Source organism: Parasteatoda tepidariorum, chromosome 9, assembly GCF_982258835.1.
Source record: "Parasteatoda tepidariorum strain Cologne lab strain chromosome 9, Ptep-v5.0, whole genome shotgun sequence".
Classification (NCBI taxonomy): domain Eukaryota; kingdom Metazoa; phylum Arthropoda; class Arachnida; order Araneae; family Theridiidae; genus Parasteatoda; species Parasteatoda tepidariorum.
In genome coordinates this window covers 94,684,447-94,712,142 of record NC_141763.1, presented here as the reverse complement: position 1 = coordinate 94,712,142, position 27,696 = coordinate 94,684,447, and the positions used below count along the sequence as shown (strand labels likewise).

Genomic DNA, 27,696 nt, shown 5'->3' with positions numbered 1-27,696 from the left:
TGGTGTATGATATTTTCTTTTTGTGGGGCAAATGCAGGTATAAATAAAAAAGGCATATAAAGAATTTTGATTTTGTGGGACAAATGCAAGTATAAATAAAAAAGGCATATAAAGAAGTTTGATTTTGTGGGGTAAATGCAAGTATAAATAAAAACGGCAGATGAAGAAGTTACATATAAATAATTTTAAATCTAGATGTTTAATTGGCATAGTAAATATAGTACTGATATAGTAAAAAAGTTAAGCATTCCTGCAACAGCTCACTGTGGGCCAGGAGAGTCGTGGAGGTTAAGGCTTCACAATTTCATAACCCCTGCAATGTGGTCAGCACTGTGCATAGGCTGCCTTTACTTTTCAGAAAAGCTGGTACTTGTAGTTCTGAAGCTGGGGATCGAACCCCAGTTCTTCACAATGACAGTTCAGTGCCTTAATTACTGAGTCATCACTTAACTGATATATCTATTTATAATTTGCAGGTCTTGTTGGTCTTGCCTTATCTTATGCCTTATCCATAACCAGTCTTCTAAATGGTGCTATCATAGCCTTCACTGAGACAGAGAAGGAGATAGTGAGCGTAGAAAGGGTTTCTGAATATATTGAGAACGTTAAGACTGAGCCTCACGATTTTTTACAAATGGTAATCTTTTCTTCCCTTCCTTTTAAATAAAATTTAATGATATACAGTAATCTCCCATCATTTTATATTTTATCTTATAACTGTCATGTAACATCTAATTCAATTGAGAGTTTGTGGCTACCAATGTTCAACTCCGTATCCTTGTAATTTTGTAACTAATCCTGAAGACAAGGGGAACTCCTGGATCAAGTATTGGGAGAAATTTGCCTTTGTGGAGGAATTTTTGAATTAACCCGCATTTGTGTAACATGGAGAGAAAAAGCTCCCACCGTTAGCCTAGCAGCTAGGGGACTCTAACCCATGATGCCTTTACCACTAAAGATATTTTTTGTCAGCACTGTGGTTGGTGCAGAATTTGTATCGACCAGCCATAGCTGGGATTCAAACCTGGTTCCTCTATATCCTGAGCCACCGCGGCTCAATCTCTCATCATTGTATACTCTCAGAATAGTATGCCTTGATCTCAATGTCTGAAATCTCCACTAAGTGTTACTCGTTTGAATTTTTAAAAAATGGCTATTCTCTCTGGAAGCACGGACATTCATGAAAATTCAGAGAATCTGAAAGTATCACTGGAAAACGTGGATTTCAGTGAAACTCTCAATTACTAATGTGTTAGAATCAGTTATTTTACATAAAAAGTGTTAATACCTATGCGTATTAAACTGTTAATTGCACGTATAAAACTTATTTTGTTGTATTATTAATTTTTTTCTTGCTATTATTGCTATCTTAATAAATACTTCTGTTCTATTAAATAAATAATTCAAATTAATATTTTCGTTATTTTCATTTTTTGTTAAAACTGCATTCCTCATAAAGTAGACTTCTTAAAACAAATAATATAAACTAAAAAAAAGGCTAAGCATTTTATTTTTGGAAATAGATTTATATTTGAATTAAAATTATTAATTTTAAACATATCGATGCATCTTTTGTGGCATGATATAAGATTTTCAAGCATAAAGTAATGAACAATTTTCATTAAAATAATTTGTACATAAATCCTGCATGTTCAAAAATGTAGGAAACTTGTTAAATTATATTTAAAATTTTAGTAATTTAAATCATGTAAATCTGTCAAGTTTTTTTAAGTTTCTCTCTTAAAATATCAGAGAATTCAGTTTTACTCGGAGAATGGTCATTTTGATAAAATATGAAATTATAAGTTTCAAATAATGGATCCTTTTTTTGGAAAAAAAAGTATTTTTACCTTTTTGAATTAATTAAAAAATGGATCCTTTGTATTTGTGTTTTGAGAAAAAAAAACTAATTGTTTTTTGTACTATAATTAGCTTTGCTGCCAACAATGTCTTATATGACTTGTTTCTCGTGGTTTATTAATTCTCCTAATTTGTGCGATTTGATTTATTAATTAATCGATTATCCGTGGCATTGTGTAGACCACGAAGGGTGGATAAGCAAATTTGTGCATAAGCCGCAAAACTCTTTAAAAAAAAAAACATCATTAATTTTTTTTAAATATAAGTGATACATTTTAGTATCTATTAATAGCAGTTTTTTCACACTTTTTCTTTTAATTTTTCTTCTTATTACTGTATAAAAAGCCCAACAACTTTTTTTGTTTCTTGGTGTTGATACACAAGCAGACTTTTTGACTCGGAAGTTCCATACACTGTTTAAAAAAGAATGCACAAAACAATGTTCAAAACACTTGAATTAGTTCTTTTAAAGAGATAAAGCACTTACAGGATTTTTAGAAACTCTTATAAGCTATGAAACTAGAAATAAGCAACTGACAACAATTCTAAAATCATGCATATTGCCCATAAATTATTCATTCTTTTTTTCTTTAGGGATATATGTGCTGTGTGGTGAACCACCCTCATTTGTTTATTATCTATTTTGTAACTGATAAGAGTTCAAAGAATGTGTTAGATGTTAACTAAATAAATGATTAAGGGTAATTCATATCCCTTCATCATATGAAGGCAAGAGAGAAAAAACTAAATTTCTTTTGTTGCTATCAATGTCATTGCTTTAAATAGTAATAATCTTGGAGAAGAAACTGCTTTGATGGGTGCACCATCTATTCATTGGATTTTGAACTTCATCCTGAATTTGACAGCTGTAGACCATGACTCATGTTGTTTTGCTGTTTGCCATTTTCACCCTTTCAACCCTCGTTTTTTACTAAAGTATTACACTTGAAGTTGCAATGTTTAAATGAGACCCATAATTTGACTAATTGTGAACACCTGGTCTATGATCATAAATTTTTGGTTTGCATGTTGTTCTCAAAACTCTTAAAATTGTTCCATGAATTTATTTACTTTCAAATCTAAATGAAAAAGGAATGAAAATCAGATTATCCACAAAGCCGATTATACACCCACAAATGATTGAGAGTTTTCTGTATTCTCATTATTTCAGCTGTTTTTATTCAGTTTTATGTAAATTAAAGAATGTGTTCTAATTTTCTAGTATTAAATAAATTAAAAAATGTGTTAGCTATTTATGGTAAATGAATTATTGAATTATTTATGGATTACTATTCAGAACTGAATGAAATAAACTAAGAAATACGAGGGTTACTCTGAAATTTTTGAGATACGCTCAGCCAAGAATTTACAAAATAAAAATAACGGTTTAGTTTTAAAATACAAAGTATTTTAACACAGCAGAGGATTTTTTACTGACTTACTTCAACTTGTTTAGCATAGAATAAATTTTAAACAGAAGAGAAAATGGAGTTGATGCGAGAACATTTTCGCCCTATGATTTTCTACGATTTCAAAGCAGGATTAAGTCGAGAAGACTGCGTTCAACAGTTGCAATTAGCATTTGGTGACGAATCTCCAGCTCGTGCTACTGTATTCAGATGGTTTAAAGAATTTAGCAGAGGTCGCAATCTTCTTCAGGATGAACACACAGGAAGGCCGCCGTCGGCAGTAATCCTGGATAATGTGTTTGCCATACGAAAAATGTTAAAGGATGATAATAGCTGTACCTATCAAATTATACAGACGGAACTTAACATTGGATCCGCAGCCATGCACAAAATTATTCATGAATTACATATGAAAAAAGTAGTTTGCCGTTGGGTTCCCCATAATCTAACTGAGAACCAAAAAGAGGAGCATGTCAGAATCAGTAAAGAAACTCTAAATGATGGTGGCCACCGCATCATTTCTAAAATTGTAACGGGTGATGAAATGTACATACCGTTTATTGATGATCCAATGCTTTAAGAAAGCAAAGTATGGATTTTGAAGATGATCCCACGTCTACAATGGTGAAAAGACAATGCGCACCGAAAAAAGTGATGTATACCGCTTTGTTTAGAAGTACGGGATTGGTCAAAGCCATCAAGTTGGAAGGACAGAAGACAGTAACAGCAAACTGGCATATCACTATATCTCTTCCAGAAATTCTACAAGAAGTGAATGGTTGGGCACTAATGCTTCACCATGACAATGCATCTTCACATACAGCCGGATTAACAGTTGAGTTTCTTAAACAAAGACAAATTAAAGTGGTAGAACATCCGCCGTATTCACCTGATCTAACCATGCGTGACTTTTGGTTATTCTTTAATCTAAAAAAGAACACGTGGACGTCGTTTTCATTCAGAAGAAGAGATTGATGTGGCTATAAATGCATTTTTCATCTATTCCAAGAAATGAATGGCTTGAGGCATTTAATCTGTGGAAAATTCGACTACAAAAGTGCATTGATGCTGGAGGAGATTACTTTGAACACACCAAAAATCTTGTAAGTGTAACTTAAAAAACCTAGTTGTATCTCAAAAATTTCAGAGTGACCCTCGTATAATAAATAATTTTGTTTTCAAGTTCATTTGATGTCAATCATAGAATAGTGTTGTTAACTTAGACTTTTAGGAGTGTAATATAGTTAAGTTAATTCTTGACTAAAAACTTCCAAAGTTCCCTGTGTATAAAATATTTCAGATATTCTGCAATAATTAGCATGAGATTTAGACCAGTTCAAAAATTCTTTTGATTATTTTTCTCTTTTAATTCAGCTTCTATAAATTACGAAATTAATCCATGCATTTATCCTGATATCAAATATAACTCATCGCTAATCTCTTTACTATCATTTCATCATTTATCTATTCTTAAACAAGCCTCATTCTCTATTTCTGTTGTTTTAAAAGCCTCCCATCATACATAACAATTTTTCATTTGTTATCTTGCATAAACTAATTTGTATAGTTTTTAAAGCTTATGTAAGAACTATTTAGATGTAAATAGATTATACTTTAATTTGTGCCTGTTTGTGACTGAGCACTCATTTGATATTTCAATTTCTTGCAAATGTGAAAGAACAATTTCCCGGTTTTTTAACAATGCAGTGCCCGCTGTGTATTAAAAAATCACGTTGGCTCTAATAGCGTTTGATTTCATAAAGTGGCTTATTTCAGAAACTGGAACATCTACACTCATTAAAAAATGTTTCAACTTGAAACTTCTCAAATACTCTAAAAGTTGAATTGATTACAGTATTTACTTTCATTTTAATAGAATTTACATTTGACATTTTAATCAAATATAACCAAAAAAATTTCATTTGCAAAAGGGATTTAAAATGTTAGCATATTTATTTGATCAGCAAAATTTGAAGTTAGAAATTCAACTTGTTTATAAAAGTTTTTGTAACTTTCAATATTTCTTTGCTGTTTTAGCATGGTTAATATAATATTGTGATTCAGTTCTTGCAGATTTGATTTTTAAAAAGTGACCGATTTTAGAATCCAGCAATTTTATAGTGGTGGTCACTATATCTGAATTTATTTAATATAGATTATGAGTATAATCTCATTTTATTTAATATAGATTATGAGTATAATCTAATTTTATTTAATATAGATTATTAGTATAATCTCATTTTATTTACTATAGATTATAAGTATAATCTCATTTCATTTAATGTAAATTATAAGTATAACCTCATTTCATTTAATATAGATTAGTATAATCTCATATCATTTAATATAGATAAGTAATAATCTGGTTTTTTTTCAATTTTTTTTAAAAAATCTAATTATTTATTTATTTTTTCTTTTAGCCTCCTTTTGCTTGGCCTATTCATGGTGCAATTTCGTTTGTCAACGTAAGCTTATGCTACAGACAATCATCTCCATATGTTTTAAAGAATATTACTTTTGAAACGCGTCCTGGCGAGAAAATTGGCATCGTGGGTCGAACTGGTTCAGGAAAAACAAGCTTGATACAGGTTCTCTACCGAATGGTCGATTGCTTTGAAGGAACAGTTTTTATAGATGGAGTGAACATTGCCAATCTACCACTTGAAAAATTAAGGTATGCTACCGACTTCTTGTTTTTCAATTTTAACCCTTAAATTGATCGAACCTTTAAATTAATCCACATGTCAAAAGGACTATTAAAATCGAGATGGCATGTAAGCTCTCTCTATTTGTACTTGCTAAAAACATTGTGATCATGTTTTTTAACTGTAAAAATATTTCTTGCCATTTGAAGATACAGTAGAAGCTTAATATAACAATAATAGGTAGTTCACAGTTACAAATTTCTAAGTCACCATCAAAATGCTGATATTAACCTTTTCCGGGGGGCTGTGACAGCAATTGTCACATCTGATCTTGGGGTCCTGTGGTGGGCATGTGACACTTTCAGCGTAAGAATAGGGGAAAAAATCTCCTCCTCAGTTAAGAGACAGGATCAAGTTACAGTGGGATTTGTTTTATTGTTTTAGTCACTATGAGAGGTCTCACCTTTTTAAGCTAAGGGGAGAAAGGTTTCTTTACATTTCCCACCTACCATCTATACCAAGTTCGGGAACTTTTTTGTTTGTCTGCCGCTTTCGTACGTCTTTTTTAGTCAGTTTCATTGTTGCTATTTTTTTGTATAAATTTTTTCGTTCTACTTGTGAGTTATATTTTGAATAAATTAATTCCTTTATTACAAATATAATTTATCGAATATTTTCAATTGTATATAAAAAAATATGGAATAATCAGAATCGAAAAGCGCTCTTTTAAGTAAATTAAATCAAATTGAAATAAAATATCAAAGCAATATATTTTACAGAAACTCTTATAAATAGTTTTTTTTTTAGGTTTTGTTTTAAATTCGTGTTACAAATATAGTTATTAGAATTTTAAAATTTTGATTATAATTCCTGCAGTTTAAAAAAAAATTTCTTACATGATTTTAAATAAATATCTGCATTTCCGAAGAGAAATATATATACTTAATACTACCGAAGAGTATTTATACTTTTATATACAAAAATATTTTAAATGTCACATTTATAAATATATAATTTATAATTACTAATGTATTTTCTATGTTTAAGAAATTGAAATCATAAACGCTATTTTTAACTTTCTTAAGAAAACCATTTTCCTTCTGTGGCGATTTTCATGTTTCTTTCCCTCTTTCTACACACAGTTTAACTTTCAGTTGTAGTTTCTAGAAATTCTTTTAATATCTCAGTTTTGTATCTTTTTATAAGATTGAAGCTAAATTTTTGAACAATAAAATTCTACAAGTCTATTACAGGAGTAAGTTGAAATCAATTGTGAATGACTATGTTTTTTAAAAAAAATGTAAAAATGCTGGGGAAAAAAATTATATATGCTACGCAGTTTCGATAAAGTGCTTACTTTTCATGAAATTTGCAGCAAAATAAAAGAAATGAGCCCGATTGTTATATGATAATCATTTACAACTGAAGCACATTAACTGAAATATTTATGAATTTTCGCGTTTTCGGAACTATTTTAAAAAGACATAAAGGAAGTTGAAGAAAAATTTTGTTGGATATTTAGAAGGCATATTAGATTCTAACTAAGAGTTCAAGGGATAAATGTACTAAGAATCGTGTTTTAAATTTAGAGTTCGGTTGACGCATAAAATATTTTTTAAAGGAATGATATAAACTTTTATATACTGTTTTGAAAATTAATTGAGAAAATTTTGTATATTTATTTTTAAATAATTAACAAAGTTATTATAGTTTATAATTTTTTAAGAAATCTTAAAAATTTATAAAATAAGAATTTATTTGATAACATAATTTTCAATCGAAATGATCTTACTTTCTTAACAAGAGAGGATCTTTCAAATTAACCGGGAGTTAGGGCAAAATTATCCTCATTTACCTTGCTTTCTTGTTTCATTATTATTATCAATAATAATAATAACAATAATAAATAAATGACTCTGCTGAATAAAGAGAAAAAATATTTATCATTTATTGAAGTGACCGGTATTTTTCATAAGTCGATAGATCAAAAAGATGAAAATAAAATAATTCATTCAAAGAGTTGATATCAAATTAAATTTCCTATATTTTATTTTCCATCGGCTATGACTTAAATCCATTCATTATTAATTCAGACTGAAGAGACCTGTCTACAAAAATATGACATTACAACTATTTATGTTCTTTCCTAAGATTTATTTTATTTCGATGAGATATTAAATTTTCAGCAATGTTACAAATATTTATAAATTAAAATATTGATATTTATAATGTATAATATAGATATTTATAATTAAATAAATTATGACCACGAAAAAGAACTCTTCATGTATATAAAAATTGATTCAAAGAAAAATCTATTTCACTCGCGAACAAAAGGGTTTTTTCCGCATTATAACCCGATTTCGCTGCATGATAACTCTCAGGAAGAACTGATTTCACACTTTAAACATAGTAATCCCCAAAATGCAAGAGAGGAAGATCTATCCATTATTTACATGAAAAATGGATGTAGATCGAGCTTTTCCCTTTGGTCCTTGAAATTTCCGACGTTTTTTAACTCACTAAAAGAGTGTTTATTATCACTGCGCACCTCATTACCTTGTTTATTTTTTGCGGAAACATGTAAATAAACCAATCCTTTTGATATGGCATCGAAGAGCTTATAAAAAAATAGATATAACTTTAATAACTTATTTAAATAACACCAGCGATACCAAACAGAAATTTTCAAAAACTGAGTTACCCGTTGAAACAATATTCCAAAGAACAAAGTTTTTTTTTAACTATTCTTCAAATCTGTAATAATATTTTTACATTTTAAACAGTAAAATGTTTAAATGTTTCATAATACGTTGAAAGTATTAATGTAAAGCAATGACACTCTACAATTTCACTAATTTTAAAGTTAATATATGATGTAAAATATTTGATAGAACAAAAAAAAATTTTTAAACAATATATATATATATGTGTGTATGTATATAGTGATTGCGCGCGCATAATATTTTTATAGCTAGCGTAATGAATAGTTTTTCGGGACTATGGTTAGGATTATGTGTTGTTTATAGAATTTAAAACAATAAATTCAGGAAATTGTGAGTATTGTGACACACCGCATTAACTCTGAATGCTTATAAAACACTATAAATAGTCGACATGTGACATTCGGAATGTAGTTTTTTACCTTGAATCCTATAAAACCACCAAAGAAGTTTTCCCGCGCTTTCTCAGTTGTCAACAAAAAACTGGAATCCACCCCCAGTGGTATTTCTATTACCCCGAACTGCGGTGGTGTAAAAGATAGCAAATGGCGTTTAGAATAGCAGAAGGAGAATAAAACTCTCGGGGATGCTTAACACTCATCACTTGTCTTGTTCTAGGGATTAGCGGTTCCCTTTCTTGAATTCATCCCCCAGTCTCAGAAAGAGCCCACCAGAGGATCTCGATTTCTTACTTTTGCGCCCACGTGAAAAGGTTAATGATACAAAAATTATATGGTTATAATGTGTTATTAGCCTTAAGCTATAGCGATAAATCTTTTTTCTTTCTTTTTCAACCTTTTGCTTATGGCACTTAGCATGATATAGCCATTCTGAACCATATTTATTTCCAGTATCAAAATGGAAAAATTAAAAACAAACCTCTTTTCATTTTAGAATCTTTTTTTACAATTTTTTTTTTTTTTTTTGCAATTTCAACCCTTATGTTAACTAGTGTAGGTGACCATCAGTCAAGTTGTCTTCCTTCTTTATAAAAATATTTTCTGTTATATTTTGGAATTTTGCTGCCTACTTTAAAACAATTCACATTTTGTTGACCTATGTATGTACCATATCATATATTCAGTGTTATCAATGACATCCAAAAGCTATGAAACACTATTATACTTGTGTCTTTTTTATTACTATTTTAACATTAAATAAGTTTATATGTTTATCGGGACAAGTTTGCTGTAATTTTCAATTCCATCTGCTTTTATGAATTGTCGCTATAGAAGACTTAACTATTATTTAAATTTGACTGTTTGAAAAGAAAAAGTTATCTTTGGAAAACTCTTTATACTTTTAATGTATGAATTTCTGACTTTAAATATCTTTTAAAAATAAATGTAAAAGTTAGAATTGTATGTGTAAAATAAGAAACTGTTTTCTTCAATAGCAAATCTAAACCTTCGCAGTTTCTTTAAAAACGTCTTTTACCATTTTTAATAATTTATTTCTTATTACTTTATCTGATTGATTTCAGATCCAGTTTGTCTGTCATCCCTCAGGATCCCTTCTTGTTTAGCGGCACCATTCGTGAGAATCTCGACCCTTGTTACTTAAAATGTGATTCCCAAATATGGAAAGCTTTGCAAGATTGCCATGTCAAAGACAAAATTCAGAGCTTAGGTGGTTTGGATGTGGAAGTTGAAGAACAAGGTCAAAATTTCAGTGTAGGAGAGCGACAACTTCTCTGCCTGGCAAGAGCGCTTCTCAGGAAAGCTAAAGTGAGCAATACTTTTTTTATAAAGTTGCAAATCAAAATTACAACTTCTTTGTCAGCCAAGAGAACATCTCAGAAAAGCTAAAGAGAGCAATTCACTTAAAAAAAAAATAAAACGTTGAATGCAGAGGGGAGGGAGAAGAAATTCTTCAAAAAGTTTAAGAGTCTAAGGCTTTGACGCAAAAGACTCTTACTCAAAATTTTATAACGTAAGTTAAAATATAAATTTTGTGTTATACAAAGTCACAACTTTTATTTGAGTTTAATATGCTAAAATTGAATTTGATTTATCCTCTCCTTTTTAACATGGTCTCAGATAAGTTGACGATCAAAAAATATTCCGAGTTGAATATATAATCTAGCAGGGGGTATATTGGGAGAAACAGTGTAAAGAATACTGGTTATATTTATATTGGGCAGTGACGCTTAAGGAGTTATGCTTTTAGATTATGTATGATTATGTTATTTTGTATTGTAAAATATATTTTAGATAAGATTTGGCATTCTTCACATTTTTTTAAACAAAGAAATTTGTTAACTCTTTCATTCATGATCTGATAAAAGAAATCAAACAGTGTGTATTTTATGCTATTGCAGTTGATGATTTTGGATGTATTGATAGTTTTGATTGAATCGAATGATATCGTAAATTCTGTAGACATTTTTAATTTATGATTTTGTTAAAAATAAGTTTAAAAAAAACCTGTGTGCAAAGAAATCTGTAATAATAATAAACAACCTGTTAAATGTTTTAGGTAAATGGGATCGGATAAAAAATGGAAGAAGTAATGAGGTTCGAGTTAGCAAATGAAACAGTTGGTATTTAAAAGAGTAAAAAAAAAAAAAAATGTGAAAAAATTATATTTTATTATGTTATATGAGTTAGAAACCTCTTCTGAGGGACAGGTGTCCCCCCTTTCCCCCCTCTAACTAACTGATTCTGCCTACAAAGAAAAATATTTCTTGCTTTTTGTAATAAAAGTGTTAGTGCAGGCTCAAAGTGTCCTTAAATTCCTTTAAAAAATAAAGAGTCTTTAAATGTCTTCAATTATTAAACATTTCAATCAATGTCCTGAAATTTTTGTGATTTTCCAAATTTTTGTTGAAGAGGAAAAGTAAATATTATTTATCTAAAGGAGACATGATGAAATTTCAAATTAAAAAGTTATGTTATATGCCATGCTTTGCATACTTTTGCTGTGTGGCATGGAGCTGAATCCTGCTGAAAAATAATTGGTGTGTTGTTGGGGAAGAGATCCCTGATGGAAGGTATCAATTTTGGTTTCAGGACAGTTTCGATGTATTTTTGGCATTCAGGATGCCACCAATCACTCGAATTCGACCCACACCATCTGCAGACATGCATGCCCAAATCATGGCATTTGTCGGGTTTTTTGTAGTTGCTTCAATGCAATCAGGATGAAGTGCTTCACCTACTCTATGTTTCACGTATTTTCTACCATCACTCCCAAAGAGCAATATTTTATTCTCATCGCTCCAGGTTACTTGCTTCCATTGATTTTCTGACCATTTAATGTGCTCTTTTACTCACTTAACTCTTTTTTGGCTTTGCTTTTGAATTAAATATAGTTTTTTCCTTGGAATTCTAGCTTGTAGTCCAAATCCTGATAACCTTCTTCTTATTGTTCTTGAACTTACTGCAATACCCGCTGCATTCATTTCACATCTAATGGCATCTGATGACATTTTTCTATCTTGAAGGCATTGCCGTTTAATTTTTCTATCGGCAGTAGCACTTGTGCATTTTTTTCGGCCTGATTTGGCTTTATTTTCCACTGATTTCGTTTTTTCGTAACGCAAACAGAACTTTCGTACACCAAAACAAGTCCCTGAACCACCAACTTGTCTTGCAATTTCAGCATAAGAGAGGCCATTTTCTCTCAATATGACATTTCGGCTTCTTTTTGTAGATGTCCAATTAGTTCTTCTTGTTGATGACATTGTTTAAAATTGGTTTAGTTTAAAAAAAGGACTTTAAAAACAGCAATACTCTATTTAATTGTACTAGTATGCATCATTCCGCAAAATATTTCCACAACAATAACTCTTTTACCATCCAAATAACCTAAACTATAGTTACAGACATTTGATTGGTCCTAAGAACAGTGTTTGTGCTTGGCTAGTTTGCTTTTATTGCAAAACACGTCCTTATTCAAAACCATGTGTGTTTGTTCATTCTACTAAAATAAGCATACCTTTTTTTTGTAATACAGATATTTAAATTCTGTTTTTGTTATTAAATTCTACACTAAATTACCTTCAATTTGATATCTAAACATTAGTATTTAAGGGAAAATTAATATATTCTACAAGCACACAAAGTTGAAAAATATGAAACTTTCAAAAAATGTCCACACTTTTGGCCACCACTGTATGTATATATATATATATATATATATATTATTTGCAATTTTGCCCTTAATTTTTATATTTTGGACTTCCAGCCCTGTAAGTGTTTCTTTTAGTATAGGTGTTTATTTATTTATTGCTAGATCCTGTGTATGGATGAGGCTACAGCAAATGTAGATTACGAGACGGACAGCCTGATCCGCCATACCGTGAGGCTGGCTTTCCAGAGATCAACAGTTCTGATTGTTGCTCACAGGATGAAGACCGTACTGGACTGTGATAAAATAATTGTGATGAGAGAGGGTGAAATCATTGAAATGGATGCTCCCTCCGTTCTATTGGCCGATTCCAAGTCAGAATTTCATAGAATGGTTTATAATCAGGCTGAGTGAGGGTTCATTAATGGAGCCCGCATTTTGACGATTCAAATCTGATTCAATGAATACAATTTAACTGAATATATTTTTCACATGTTAATAAAACTCTTCTTTTTTAAAGATTAGTTTTTTGGTATGAAATTATATATTAGGAATATTAATACTAAGTTATTTAATTTAAAAAGTCAGAAATACAATTCTAGCAGAAAACGAAGAATATTTTAAGATATATGTGTTAGCAAGACAGCATTTCATCAGGGGATACACTGCCTGCCAACACACAGGCGCCTTTATGTTGTCAGTGGTAATTCCAAAAACTGACTGTGCCCTGAGGCCCCATAATGGATAAACAAATAGGAAAAAGCAATTAGAAAAATTGAAATGTAAATGCAATGAAAAATTAATGATAAACAGAATTCAGAAGTACACAGAGTAAGATTTAATAATGAAACACCCATTTATAGTAAAAATAAATAAAGATAAAGTTACAGTTAGAATAACCAAATCAAAATAAAATATAAGTTGCCAAATCATTAAGAAAACTTTAGAAATCATTAAGAAACTTTAGACCTAGAAAATAACAGAATTTTAAAATCACGTAAAATAACAGGGAAAATGCAGGGAGCTGTGATTTTTTTTTTTTATAAACTGGGAAAATACAGGGAATTTTGTTTCTTATTTTTGTCTTTTAAAAAATGGTGACCACTCAATGTGTAATCTATGGGAAATTTAAGGATGATATTTCTATTATACTAAACTATTTCATTATGCGGTGGCCCATTATTTAAGTTTGTTCAGCTATTCCTTTTTTTCTTTAAGTTGTTTCAGCAATTAAAACTAGTATAGTTAGCCCAATATGGCTTACACAAGAGTGCAGTAATTGTATTTCCTCTTAATATATTGTGTATAATATGTACAGTATGTTGATGTGTATAATATGTTGACAATGGGAAAGAAGATTAAGGCACAATGAATTGAGTGCTACCTCTTCATCTCTGTCTAGTGGCACCACAATTCATGCTAAAAATATTATTCTGTATCTGTGTGTTCGATAAGAAAAAAGTTTGAAATTCTGCAATTGTAATTGTGAGAGCTAGGATGACTGAAAGCGAAAGTCAAAAGAATTTAAACTTGAGCCAATAGCTCATAATAAAAAGTTTTATTCCCATCTGTCAAATGGTACGTTTGCCACATGGATCATGTGATAACAAAGTTATTTTATAAACACCTCATATATTATTTTTTTTTAATGTAACATGATTGTTTTGTTAAACAGTTAGCTGTAGGAAAAATCCAATATGCAGGGAGCCTCCTGATGAAATCCTGTATTTAATACAACAAAAAACATTAATGGCAATACAATACAGTGAAATTGTATTGCCATTTTTTTTTCTTTTGTTCTATTTCAATATTATTTCAATTTAATTATGATTCTCTAATTTCTTATAAATATTTTTGGATATATGTATTATTTTAGTCTTGCATTTATTTTCAACTTTAGTTACCTAACTTATAGAACGAACTATATAGGATATCAGTGATTATATAGAACAAACATTGAAATACCCATATTTTTATGTTTTGTTATTTGATAAAATTTTTTACTGTTATCTTCGAATAATGTTTTTTTTCTGTCATAGGGGATATACAGGTTGTTTTCTAATGACCCCTCCAACCCTTTGACACAAATGGGGCACCAATAACCATTTTATATATTTTTTTCTGACGCTTTAGTTTTGAGCAAAAAAATATTTTTAATTGAAAGAAAACAGTCTAATAGTTACTAAAAAATCTGTTAGATTATTGGAATTATATTTGTACTATAATATAAATCCCTCCCCCCAAAAAAAATTGTTTGAAAGGCATTTCTTTGTTCATTCATATTCAAAATTTTATCAATAATTTATTTTGTAAATTAAGCAAATTTCAATGATTAATAACTGTTTCGCTTATATCGAAATAAATGCATATTGCTTAAAAGTGAGCCATGTTCAGAAAATTTTACCTTAACATCAGAAAAACACACCAGTCTTTCATACTATATTTAATTACCATAAATTGTTAAAATGCTGAATATAATATTTTTCATTTATTTCGACTTAAATTAATAAAAAATAATGAAAACCAAAATGAAAAAGTTGTTTGATAAAAATTTTGCCTCAAAAGGTTAAGAGTGTTTTACAGAAAAAGCTTTGAGTGTCTTGAACTCTGATTTTCAACTATGTTGGCATAAAAAGAATTGGACTTTTTCACCGAGAAAAAGTTTAAATATTTAAAATATGGTTAAGATTTTATCTAGAAGAGACCTATTTCTTGTAAGACATTGGAAAACTGGACAAAAATTAAAAATGAGCAATACAATTTTTAAGCAATAAGTACCTATTACATGTATATTTTTAGTTAAAGCAAATTAAATTTAATGTAACAACACTATTTACATTTGCACTTTTTAAAAAAAAAATAACTATTTTAAATTTATAGTAGTTACACACTGAAATTGAAATTTATATATCATATTATTCTAGAGTCGGTTTGAGCATTTGATTATAAAAATTAAGTGTGCTATTTATTAATGTGAATGCACTATGAGAGTAGTAATGTACAGTGCCCCCCCCAAATGGACTACCCTAAATAACTTATGATCTAATAATTGGATCTTTTGGTTCTAGGAGTCATTCTCAATGGTTCTAGGGGGTGACCTCAAATATGCTAAATGATTTACAGGACGATATTTTAAGTTAAAAAATCTTACTTTTTCTGAATAAACATACTTTTTTTTCTCTCGTCGGATTCAGATTTTTAGTTTACAAAATATAGAGAGTAGCTGCAATCGGGGAAATATGGTCCAAATTGTTTGATCAAGAGAGCGCTCCCAAGTTTGGACCCCTTAATGTTAATTTTACTTTTTGCGTAATTTGCTATGTTTCTGTAACTTTTTTATTCTTTTATATGAAGATAATTTCATGCAAAGAATAACTTTTAATTATATATTTTCTTACATTTTATAAAATATTGAAAAGTGTAAATTGTAAGGTATAAGTTTTTTTTATTTCATTTTAGAAAATTATTTTTATTATACAATATTTGAGCAAAATCGGTCGAATAGCTACATAGATATCGATTTTCAAATGTAAGGTTTCTTTAAAATTCGCTTTCGTAGGAACAATTCGACCGATTTTGTTAAGCATATTTTTCATTTAAAGTGTCACTTTAGAATATATATGAGCCTTAATGTATGTTTTTGGAATTATTGTTCAAAATGAAGTCAAAAAAGTGTGGACACATTAGGGTTTCCAAATTCATAATCAAAAAAAAAAAAAAAAAAAAGAGTAAAAATGCTAACGAAAGTAGGTAGAAAAGGAGAGAGCTGGGCCAGCGGATTGCGGATCGAGTTGAGTTGAGTTGTTTCCCTCCTGCTGCGGATCCGAGTTGAGTTGAGTTGTTTCCCTCCTGCTTGTTGAGTTGTTCATCTCCTGCTTTAGTTTTGGTTTCGGTTTCCAAAATTCCTTACTTCCGGTGGCAACACCAGATTTAGTTTCGGTTTTCAAAATTCCTTACTTCCGGTGGCAACACCAGATTTAGTTTCGGTTTTCAAAAAAAAAGTAATTTACCTCCTATTTCTGGCCACTTGCTTATTTCTGCCCGCTTGATTATCCGATTTTAGTTTTGGTTTTGATTTTTAATATTATTTTTCAGTGGTGGCAACACTCGTTAATTTAAATTTCTTATTTAAGGATGACAGCACCATTTTTTAGTTTCGGTTTTCAAAATATGTGGACACCGCTCGTGGCTCCATCTAGTGATTAAAATAGCTACTAATTTTAAAAATATGAATGTCTTTTAATGATGGCGCCATCTAGTGATTAAAATATTTACTAATTTCGTTCATTTAAATTAGGAAAAAATTTAATCATTATAAATAAATAATATAAATGCATGTATATAATTCAGGATTCGAACTCACAATCTCTAGGACAAAATGCTTCCATGGGATACTGATTTGTCAGGCACGCTAACCAGTATCCCATGGACGCATACGGATACAAAGAAAACTTATGGTTTTATGGAAATAAATTAAAACTCGCATGCGGTTACGGATAAAGTTTTAGTTTCATCTTTTTATTGATTTCATAATGACAAGACAGCACTGACTATTTCTGCCCGCGTTACGAATTGACTACTTTGAATTTATACTTTCAGTTTCGATTTTAATATTACTTTAGAGTGGTGGCAACACTTTATTTATATTTATAGGGTGGCAACGGATCCGCAATGACACTTCTAAATGGATGACGTAATGTTATTTTCACTTTTGCACGTTACAAATCGTGAGATATCCAGTTCGAACAAGATTCAACAAGGTTGGTCTTGGTCTATGACGTGATGGTATTGAATTTAGTTCCTATTTAAAGCGTGTTTGATAATTTTATGAATTACTATTATGAAATATTTCATTAATTGATGATGATTGTAAATATTTTCTTTATTTAATAAAATTTCATTTCAAAATGTATATACATGAGTTAAAAATAGGAAAAAATGAGTGATTCCAGACCACCCAGCTATTCATGACATTGACTGAAAGGCCCCACCCACATGGTACATTACTACGAAAACCTGAACTCCTATGGAATCTTATAGAATACGGAAATAGCATGTCATTTCCTCTTTCTTAAACAAGCTTTAACCAGAATAAGTCATCATGGAATCTCATAGAATACGGAATACGTCATTTCCTCTTTCTTAAACAAGCTTTAACCGGAATAAGTCATTTTCACAAAAGTGGTTCTGACTTTATTTGCTGTAGTGAATGCAGTCTGTTTTTTTTTCTTTAACGCGTGTTTGATAATTTCACGAGAACTATTATATTTAAAATATATAATTGACGATGATTATTTTTATTTTCTTTATTTCATAAAAATTCAACTAAAAATGGATCGACATTATTGTGATATATGTGATTTTACTTTTACCGTGAGAAGCAACTTCTTAAGACATATGCGTGCTAAGCATAAAAACTTTACCTTTGAGTGTTTAGAATGCAAGAAATCCTTTAATAGGAAGGATACTTTAAAACGACATGCTAAAATTCATTCAAGATCACTAAAAAGAAAAAGTAGTCCTGTCAGAGCGACCTCATCTAAGCGATCTAATATACTGAATAATGAAGAAGCATCAACATCTGCTGAAGAAAGAATTCATGAACCTATTATAGAAGAATCATCATCATCTAAGCAACCTAATATCTCAGTTAATGAAGGAGCGTCTACATCTGCTGAAAATATAACAACAATAAAGGCACTGATAGAAGCATTCAGTGGGCGATTGAGAACAGTTCGTTTTGACAATGATAAACATTTCACCGAAATTGAAGATTATTTGGAGTCTAATCGAAAGAACTTTATAGAGCTCATTTCAAATGAACTGATTAAGAATAACTTAAAAGTGAATGTTCAACTCATTTGCTTGTATGAAAAGGCTACGAGTGGTGGTATAATTACGGATGAAAAAAACTTTAAGACAAGAAACTGCATAATTCTACCTTCAACGGATATTAATGATGTATTTAGCTGCAAAAAAGATAAACTTTTAATGGAGAGCTCTGAGTTCGAGGAAAAAGATAGTGGATGGGCACTATCTGAAATTCTTTTCCTTGAGATCAGAATTAATAAATATAATCCATTGAATGGCTCGACATTTATTCAACTACCTCCATGCATCGAAAACAAAAAAGCAGTTATTAATGTCCACAATAAGTACGATAATAAATGTTTCATGTGGGCTATTTTGTCAGCACTTCACCCGCAGAGTGATCATAGCAACAGAACTTCACACTATGAACCTTTTATAGATGAACTGAACTTCATGGGTCTCGAATTTCCCATGAAGCTAGAAAACATTACAAAGTTCGAAAAGCAAAATCCTATCTCCGTCAACGTGTACGGTCTCACGGAGAAAAATGTTATATTTCCTCTGCACATAACTAAGACTGAAAGAGAAGTGCACGTTGACTTACTGTACTTATCATCATTAACTACAGCTCATTACTGCTGGATAAAAAATTTATCCAAACTCTTAACGTCGCAACATTCATCACACAATGGAAAAAAGTTTATTTGTCGCAGATGCCTGCAGTTTTTCTCTACCGAAAAAATTAGGAGCGATCATAAACTGAATTGTGACTTGCATGACTCAGTACGAGTACTAATGCCGGCAGAAAACGATAAATATTTATGTTTTAAAAACGTTAGACACATGCATAAAATCCCTTTTGTTATCTACGCAGATTTCGAATGTTTGACGCGAACGATAGATTCTTGTGCTCCTGATGCAGATAAAGCATTTACTGATTTCTACCAAAAACACGAAGCGATAAGCTTTTGTTATTATATATCGTACTTCGGAGAAGTGTATAAATCACCTGTGGTCTATCGAGGTAAACACGCTGTTAAAGTCTTCATGGATATGCTTAAGGACGAGGCAAAATCTATAGCATCGATGTACAAAAATCCGCTTCCAATGCTACCATTGACAGATGAGGAGTTTGAATCGTACAGGACAGCCGAAAATTGTTACATGTGCAACCGAAACTTCACAGTTTCGAATTATAAGGTATGTAAAATTTTATTATTTTTCAAAGTCTTTTTTTTTATATTGAATATGTGCTTGTTTCATGCATGGATATTTTCTTTTCTTTAATGTTAAATCTATGACGAAAGTTAGTTATACTCAAACTTTAATAATAATGAAAACCTTTTATTAAACTTCCTTATTACTGCGCGTAAAATGAAACTTCAGTATTAACTTTTTAGTAAAATTTTAATAGTCTATAGCATTGCAAAAGCGTAAAAAATAAGAATATTATTTCATGGAAAGAAGTCACTAAATTTTTCTCATACAAATTATACTAATATATAACTTAAGGGAAAATTCGTATTTAACATAAATATCTAGTTATATGTTAGATTAGGTTTTTCGCAACTCGACTTTTTTTAATCGATATTTCATGCTTCATTTTATAGCTCGATTTTAAGTTACAGTTAAATATCTATATATAATTTACTACCTTCTTTGATTTGCTTAAAATAAAAATTTTGCATTTCTAAACAATAGAAAAAAATTATTTAAATATATATTTATACATATATAAAAAGAGTTAAGTGTTGTGATAGTATAAAGTAAGAATATTATTTTGAAGACATCATAGAATTTAGGAAGCAATTTTTATTTTTACTAAGATGTTTATTACGTTAAGTTAGAAATCAATTAACTATATTAATCATTATAAATTTTCTAAGTGAATATTTTAACTTTTAGGTGAAAGATCATTGCCATTTGAGCCAAAAATTTCGGGGAACCAGTTGCAATGAATGTAACTTAAAAGCGACAGTTCCTGATTTTATCCCCGTAATATTTCACAATTTATCGGGCTATGATGGTCATCTCATCGCTTTAGAGTTAGGTTCCGATGATGGGGATATTTCAATCATCCCCGAGAATACGGAAAAGTACATATCAATTTCGAAAAAAATTGCAGGAAAAATCACTTTAAGATTTCTAGACTCTTTCCGGTTTATGCCCACCAGTTTGGATAAACTAGCTAACAATTTAATTAAAACCCCTGAGAAATTTAAGCATATTAAAAATCATTTTCCTTCCAACCAGGTTCCCCTTATTTTACGAAAAGGTGTTTATCCTTACGACTTCATTATCAACGAGGAACGTTTTCAAAATGAAGCATTACCTCCCAAGGAGGACTTCTATAATAAACTTAATGAATGTGACATAACCGATGAAGATTATGCACATGCTCAAAGAGTTTGGGAAAGTTTTGGGATAAAAAATCTGGGAGAATATTCCGACATGTATGTAAAAACAGATGTCATGCTTTTAGCAGATATTTTTGACAACTTCAGAGATGTATGTCTTAATACATACGGGTTAGACCCGGCTTGGTATTTTACTGCACCAGGTCTTTCGTGGGACTCCATGCTTAAAAAAACTAAAGTTGAAATTGAGTTACTAACCGATTGTGATCAGTTACTTTTAATTGAAAAAGGTGTAAGGGGGGGGGGTATTTCTCAATGCTCAAATAGATACGGCATAGCGAACAATAAGTATCTACCAGAACAATATGACGCGAGTAAACCCAGTAATTATTTGCTATATTTAGATGAAAATAACTTGTACGGGTGGGCCATGTCCCAATTTCTCCCATTAAAAAATTTTAAGTGGGTTGATGATATGACCATTGATTATTTGAATGTTCCAGATGATAGCCCCATTGGATACATTCTTGAGGTAGATTTGGCATATCCATTTGATTTACATGATGATCATTCTGATTTACCTTTAGCCCCCGAACTAGAAAAACCTCCAGGTTGTAAAGAAAAAAGATTGCTAACAACGTTAAATGATAAAGTAAAATACATCCTACATTATAGAAATTTAAAGCAATATGTGAAATTTGGGTTACAAATAAAAAAAATTCATCGCGCTCTTCAATTTGAGCAAACACCCTGGCTTAAAGAATATATAGATCTTAATACTCAGCTTCGACAATCAGCTTCAAACGACTTTGAAAAAAATTTTTTCAAATTGATGAATAATTCTGTATTTGGTAAAACGATGGAGAACATCAGAAAGAGGGTAGAGATAAAACTAGTAAATAATGGGAAAAGTGCCGAAAAATGGATAGCTAGATCTAACTTTCATGATCGTACGATATTCAATGAGAACTTGGTAGCTTTACATATGCACAAAACAGTATTAAAATTTAACAAACCAATAACGGTAGGTATGGCTGTTTTGGATCTCTCCAAAACTCTTATGTATGAATTTCATTATGGATATATGAAACAAAAATATTCAAATTCGTTACAGCTTTTATATACCGATACAGATAGCTTCATATATAATATAGAAACTGAAGATGTATATAAGGATATGCTTAAGGATATAGATAAATTTGATACATCAGAATATCCTGAAGATAATATTTATGGAATACCTCTTGTTAACAAGAAGGTCTTAGGGAAAATGAAGGACGAAACGAAAGGGGAAGTTATGTCTGAATTTATAGGTCTTAGATCGAAAATGTATACATATAGAGTAGGGGTTAAAACAATCAAAAAATTAAAGGGAGTGAAACGAGGGGCTATCGAAACTAAAATTGATATAGAAGATTATAAAAGATGTCTTTTTCAAAATAATGAGCTTCTTGTAAAAATGAATTGTATAAGATCAAAGAAACATAATTTGTATAGTATAACACTCAATAAATTGGCTCTATCCCCCCATGACCAAAAGCGCTATGTTTTCGAGGATAAAGTCAGTACTGTCGCTTTTGGACACTATTGCCTACTATAAGTGAATAGAAGAAGAGGAACTGATTGTACTATAGTATTTGAAAGTTAAATTTTTTTTGTACTTGATTATTGTTGTATTAAAGTATCTTGAATCAAATGCCATCTTACTCACTTATGTTAATAAAAAGTTTATTTGAAGCAATTTTAAATGTATATAACTTTCTTCTTTTTTCAAGCATATCCTGTTTATAGATTTATTATTGTTTATTCATTCAATATACGTTTAGGAATTGTAAATTATTTTTAGGTGCTGCATTTATTTTTAAAAAAATTATTCAGTAATTATTTTTTCTTTCTTCCAGGATTATTTTTTCAAAATATTTGTTTAATTTTTCAATAGTAGCATATTTCACAATTGAACTTAGTGTTGTGAGGGAAATGTTAAAGTTAAGGTCCCCCTTTACAATGATCGTTGGTGGTCCAACGGGGTGTGGGAAAACTGAATTTGTAAAAAAGCTCATTGATTATAAAATGATTAATCCTTTCCCTAAAAATATAGTTTGGTGCTATGGAGTGTTTCAAAAACTTTATGCAAAAATACCAGGAGTTACATTTAACGAAGGAATTCCTTCCAATATAAATAAATTAACTGATACTTTAATAATAATCGATGATTTAATGAGTGAGTTAGGTGGCGATTCGAGATTAACTAAAATATTTACAAAGGGATCACATCACCAAAACCTTTCAATTATATTCATTGTTCAAAACATATTTCATAAAGGGAAAGAAATGAGAGAAATCTCTTTAAACTCACATTATTTAGTGCTATTTAAAAACCCTAGAGATCGATCACAAGTAGCTCATTTAGGGAGACAATTATATCCATCAAAATCAAAATTCTTTCAAGAAAGCTTTGTGGCCCAGCATGCTTCTTTTGCAACAGTTTTACCTCCTTTTACTAAAAAAGGTAATGCTGCTCTAAATAATCGACGAAATATACCTCCGATTCCATAACCTTTCTGGAAATTAACTCCTTTGTAATAGCCCAATCCGGAGCCAATTTGACCCGTATAATGGTCTTCAAACTTTTTAGTGCAGCAAGCATATGGTGCATTCATCTTGATGGTTATATCATTAAATGAGGATACAATAATTGTGGTATTCTATTTATAGTATTTGTCTAATGTATTATAGTATATATGTAATGTCTATAGTATTATAGTATTTGTCGAAAATGTAGTACTAGGATCACTTTACCTCGTTCAAAGGGTACAAAATCACCTGAATTGAGTCTCAGTTCAACTTGAATAGTTTGGAATGAATGCCTCATTAACGGTAAGTATTGTGGTCTATCGTAATACTGGCTAATCGTTTCCCCGTCTTCTCCTTTGATTCGAACGATTCGTAATAAAGGGGCTTGTATATCGCCTACAATTTGTGGTGAAATTAAATCTGAGTAGACGTAAAACACGGAAAAGTTAGACATTGCATCAGCAGCAAACTCACTTTTCATGTTACCCGTTATGATTGTATCACGTTGGAATCCTAGCAATTCACCTAACTTTTCTAAATGAAGACTGCAGCCCTCAACTGCATTAATTTTTACTCGTTTTGTAGCTTTATTGAAATGTAATGTAAATCGACTAGGATTTTTTGGTAAAGTGAGTTGTATAGCTGATACAATATCGAACATTGATTCATAACAACCTACATCAATTGTTTTCTTAACAGTCGATGTGATATTGCCATTATTTATTTTATATCGAAAATAATTATTAGTTTCATTAACGTTATACCATGAATGAGGATACATGATTTCGGACAAACCTACTTCCCATTGTCCATTTAAATCAACCGGAACGGGTAATTGAACCTTAAAATGAGATAATTTGTTTTCAGGGAAGAATTGCATAGAACTATCAGAAGGTAATGTTACATAGAACGACATTTTTGAAAATGAACCTATAATGAAACTGAGCTCCTATTTATACTTTTTGAACATCATTCACCCAAGCATTAAATTTTTCCGGATAACCCGTAAATTTTACAAAATATTCAGTTACTCCTTGTCTCTTTCGTTTTTTAAGCACTTTTTCTACAGGGTAGAAACCTGAATCTACAACTTTTTGCAATTCTTCTTCGTAGAAGGTACCTTTAATTTCTTCACCATCTAAATCTTTTAATTTATAAACGATTGGAATTCTTTTCACTGTTTCATAAATTTTAAAAAGTTCTCTACTCCAATTTTGTTCATACCCCTTTTCGAAGTGAAGTTTTTGTTTACTTATGCGCACAACATCGCCTATTTTGAATTTAGGCGCTTTAGGTTTCTCGTTTCTTGGGACACCGTATAAATTATATAATACCTCTCTCTTATTGTATTTATTTACAGAAGCGGGTTCCATCTTAATCGAACGGTGATAGGAATTATTATAACTGTATATTAATTTATCTATGACATCAATATAATTTTTAGTGTTAAACTCTGTGAAATACTTCCACATCTTAGTTTTTAATGTGCGGTTAAATCTTTCAACAATGCTGGCCTTAGTTTCATTATTTGTAAAAAAATATTTCACATTCTCCCTTTTCAAATAATTCTGAACTATTTTATTTGTAAATTCTGTACCAGCATCGGTTTGAAGAACTTTAGGTTTTCTTTCTTTAAATATAATTTCTATAGCAGACTTAACATTTTTTCCTGTTTTATCTTTTAAAGGTATTGCCCAGGCAAACTTTGAAAAGATATCTATGCATGTTAACAAATATTTATAACCTTTATTGAACTGAGACAAGGATTGCATATCAGCTAAATCAGCTTGAAACTGATGATCAATATCACTTACTAATACTCGATTCCGTTTAAATTTATGTTTAACCGGTTTATGAAGTGTATAAGAATCCTTATGCGTTAACCATTGTTTAACATCCTTTCGAGTATATTTACCTTTTATAGCACGATATATTGATTCTACACCACCAAAGCTATTTGGAGTTTCAGGATTTTTATAAAATCTAGTTAAATCTTGATTCATTGTTAAGCAAGACTTTGCAGAATATGTTAACAATAAAAAATAAATTGTATTAAGAATAGAAATATAAGGTAATGTTAACAATAATTTAAAAAATGGTAAGTAAAATTAAATATTGATAGTATCAAATATAGTAAATAAAAAGCAGTATAGTAGAAACATAATAATATTTATTAGATTTTTAAAAAATTACTCAAATATTTCACAAGAGCAGAAATCATTTCTAGCTTTTAGTAGCAGTTGATCCAAATGGATCTCATTCAAATAATGTTCATTCATAAAGTTCATTAAAGGAACATTTTCAGGATAAAGCTTTTTCTCCTGTAGTTCCTTTTTAAAATCGTGAGCAATACTATATACATTTAAATACATACATGATTCATTAAAGTCAGATATCGAAACAACGTCTTGTGAATCCAGTAATTCATCCGCTATGATAGGAGGACTTAAGCCCTTTTTTTGCCCTATATGACGATAAAGTACTTGTTTTAGACACTGATTCATAAGATATTCAGCTTCACTGTAGCGGTTACTTTCAGGCTTCTCCTCACTTATCGCACTCTTGATACACATTTTAAAAGTTTCTTTAAAGTTTCGGCACTGATACTTCACAGTAATGAAGCTTGTATTCACTTCATCACGAATTTTTCGTATTTGAGACCACTGAGCAAAGGTTATATCTGTAGGAAATTTGTAAACTCGACCGCTCCTACACGTGTATTCGTGAGTGAGGGTGTAATTTCCACTATCACTCATGAGTAAATAAAAGTCTCTCACTCCATGAGGACTAACAGCTTCTAATTGTAGATTTATTTCTACTATATCAAAAATAGATGTTGGAGGTTCATGAGAGAAACACACATTATATTGTTCAGGCTGTAATGTTATTCCATCTGCTGAAGGGTAATACATATCTCCATGTTTGTTATATCTCCGTATATGTATACTGATCTTTGATTTGTATTCACTAACAGTCAGAAAGAAATTGTCTCCCAGAGGATACACATGGTCAGGAAAACATCCATCTTTGAATATTCCTTTTCTTGTTACACCCTAATAAACAATAAAAATAAAGTTTTGAGTCATCACACTAATAACAGAAATAAAAGCATCGAAGATATCAAATGTAGAGGAGCATGTGATAGGGCTGTAAATATATTTGGATTTTATTATATAACTGTATAGATTAAACCAAATCTTTGAAATTATTTAGATAATTAATTTTAAAAAAGCACATGTTATGATTTTTTTTAAAAAAGTATGAAAGTATTATAAACTATACTAATTACAGCTAAATGTTATGAAGCAAACTATCAGTAAGTAAAGAAAAGTTATGATTGTTAAAACATTTAATCTAAAGAAACGTAATAGCTAATAATAAATATCATTTACAAGTATTTCTCTCTTTAAGAATAGAATATTAAAATATCGAAATAAGTACTTACTTGAGTTTCAGCATATTTTCTCTTTAAAGATATATTTCCGTCCATAATGAGGAAAAAATATGCAATGCTAAAATTGCTATAAAGAAAAGTTTAAAACAATTATTTCAAACAAAATTAACATTCAACAAAGTATGGTGGAATAAAACCGAGAGCACTGGAATGAAAATAAGAGTGAAATATGAATGCACGACTGGAATTCAAGACTTTGCTATGCTCACCGTTGCCAAATTCAAAAAGTAATACTCCAACAACCAATGAGAAAATTTGAAACAGTCACGTGACGAACGTGTCAGGGAAAAGAACTGAATTGAATACCATCACGTCATAGACCAAGACCAACCTTGTTGAATCTTGTTCGAACTGGATATCTCACGATTTGTAACGTGCAAAAGTGAAAATAACATTACGTCATCCATTTAGAAGTGTCATTGCGGATCCGTTGCCACCCTATAAATATAAATAAAGTGTTGCCACCACTCTAAAGTAATATTAAAATCGAAACTGAAAGTATAAATTCAAAGTAGTCAATTCGTAACGCGGGCAGAAATAGTCAGTGCTGTCTTGTCATTATGAAATCAATAAAAAGATGAAACTAAAACTTTATCCGTAACCGCATGCGAGTTTTAATTTATTTCCTTAAAACCATAAGTTTTCTTTGTATCCGTATGCGTCCATGGGATACTGGTTAGCGTGCCTGACAAATCAGTATCCCATGGAAGCATTTTGTCCTAGAGATTGTGAGTTCGAATCCTGAATTATATACATGCATTTATATTATTTATTTATAATGATTAAATTTTT

General features: G+C 30.4%; 3 protein-coding genes across 3 annotated transcripts in view; 2 read left to right on the top strand and 1 right to left on the bottom strand.

Annotated features, from left to right (window-relative positions):
• The window catches only part of LOC107437051 (ATP-binding cassette sub-family C member 10), a 92,622-nt gene extending 79,395 nt beyond the window's left edge, over positions 1-13,227 (top strand). Inside the window, exons 14-17 of the mRNA XM_087152392.1 lie at positions 477-637; positions 5,690-5,943; positions 10,121-10,364; positions 12,874-13,227. Of these exons, the coding sequence (XP_087008518.1) occupies positions 477-637; positions 5,690-5,943; positions 10,121-10,364; positions 12,874-13,122 (908 nt within the window). The 3' untranslated portion in view covers positions 13,123-13,227. The remainder of the gene's footprint in view (positions 1-476; positions 638-5,689; positions 5,944-10,120; positions 10,365-12,873) is intronic.
• A 4,684-nt stretch (positions 13,228-17,911) lies between these two features.
• Positions 17,912-23,461, top strand: LOC147804350 (uncharacterized). The gene is made up of 2 exons (XM_087152391.1): positions 17,912-19,719; positions 20,425-23,461. Exons 1-2 carry the CDS (start codon positions 18,040-18,042, stop codon positions 22,474-22,476), a joined length of 3,732 nt encoding a protein of 1,243 aa, XP_087008517.1. The 5' UTR covers positions 17,912-18,039; the 3' UTR covers positions 22,477-23,461.
• Positions 23,462-25,509: 2,048 nt separating this feature from the next.
• Positions 25,510-27,081, bottom strand: LOC147804349 (uncharacterized). Its single transcript, XM_087152397.1, has 2 exons — positions 26,896-27,081; positions 25,510-26,503 (listed from the first exon to the last, which is right to left on the bottom strand). Exons 1-2 carry the CDS (start codon positions 26,938-26,940, stop codon positions 25,640-25,642), a joined length of 909 nt encoding a protein of 302 aa, XP_087008523.1. The 5' UTR covers positions 26,941-27,081; the 3' UTR covers positions 25,510-25,639.
• Between the last annotated feature and the right edge of the window lie 615 nt (positions 27,082-27,696).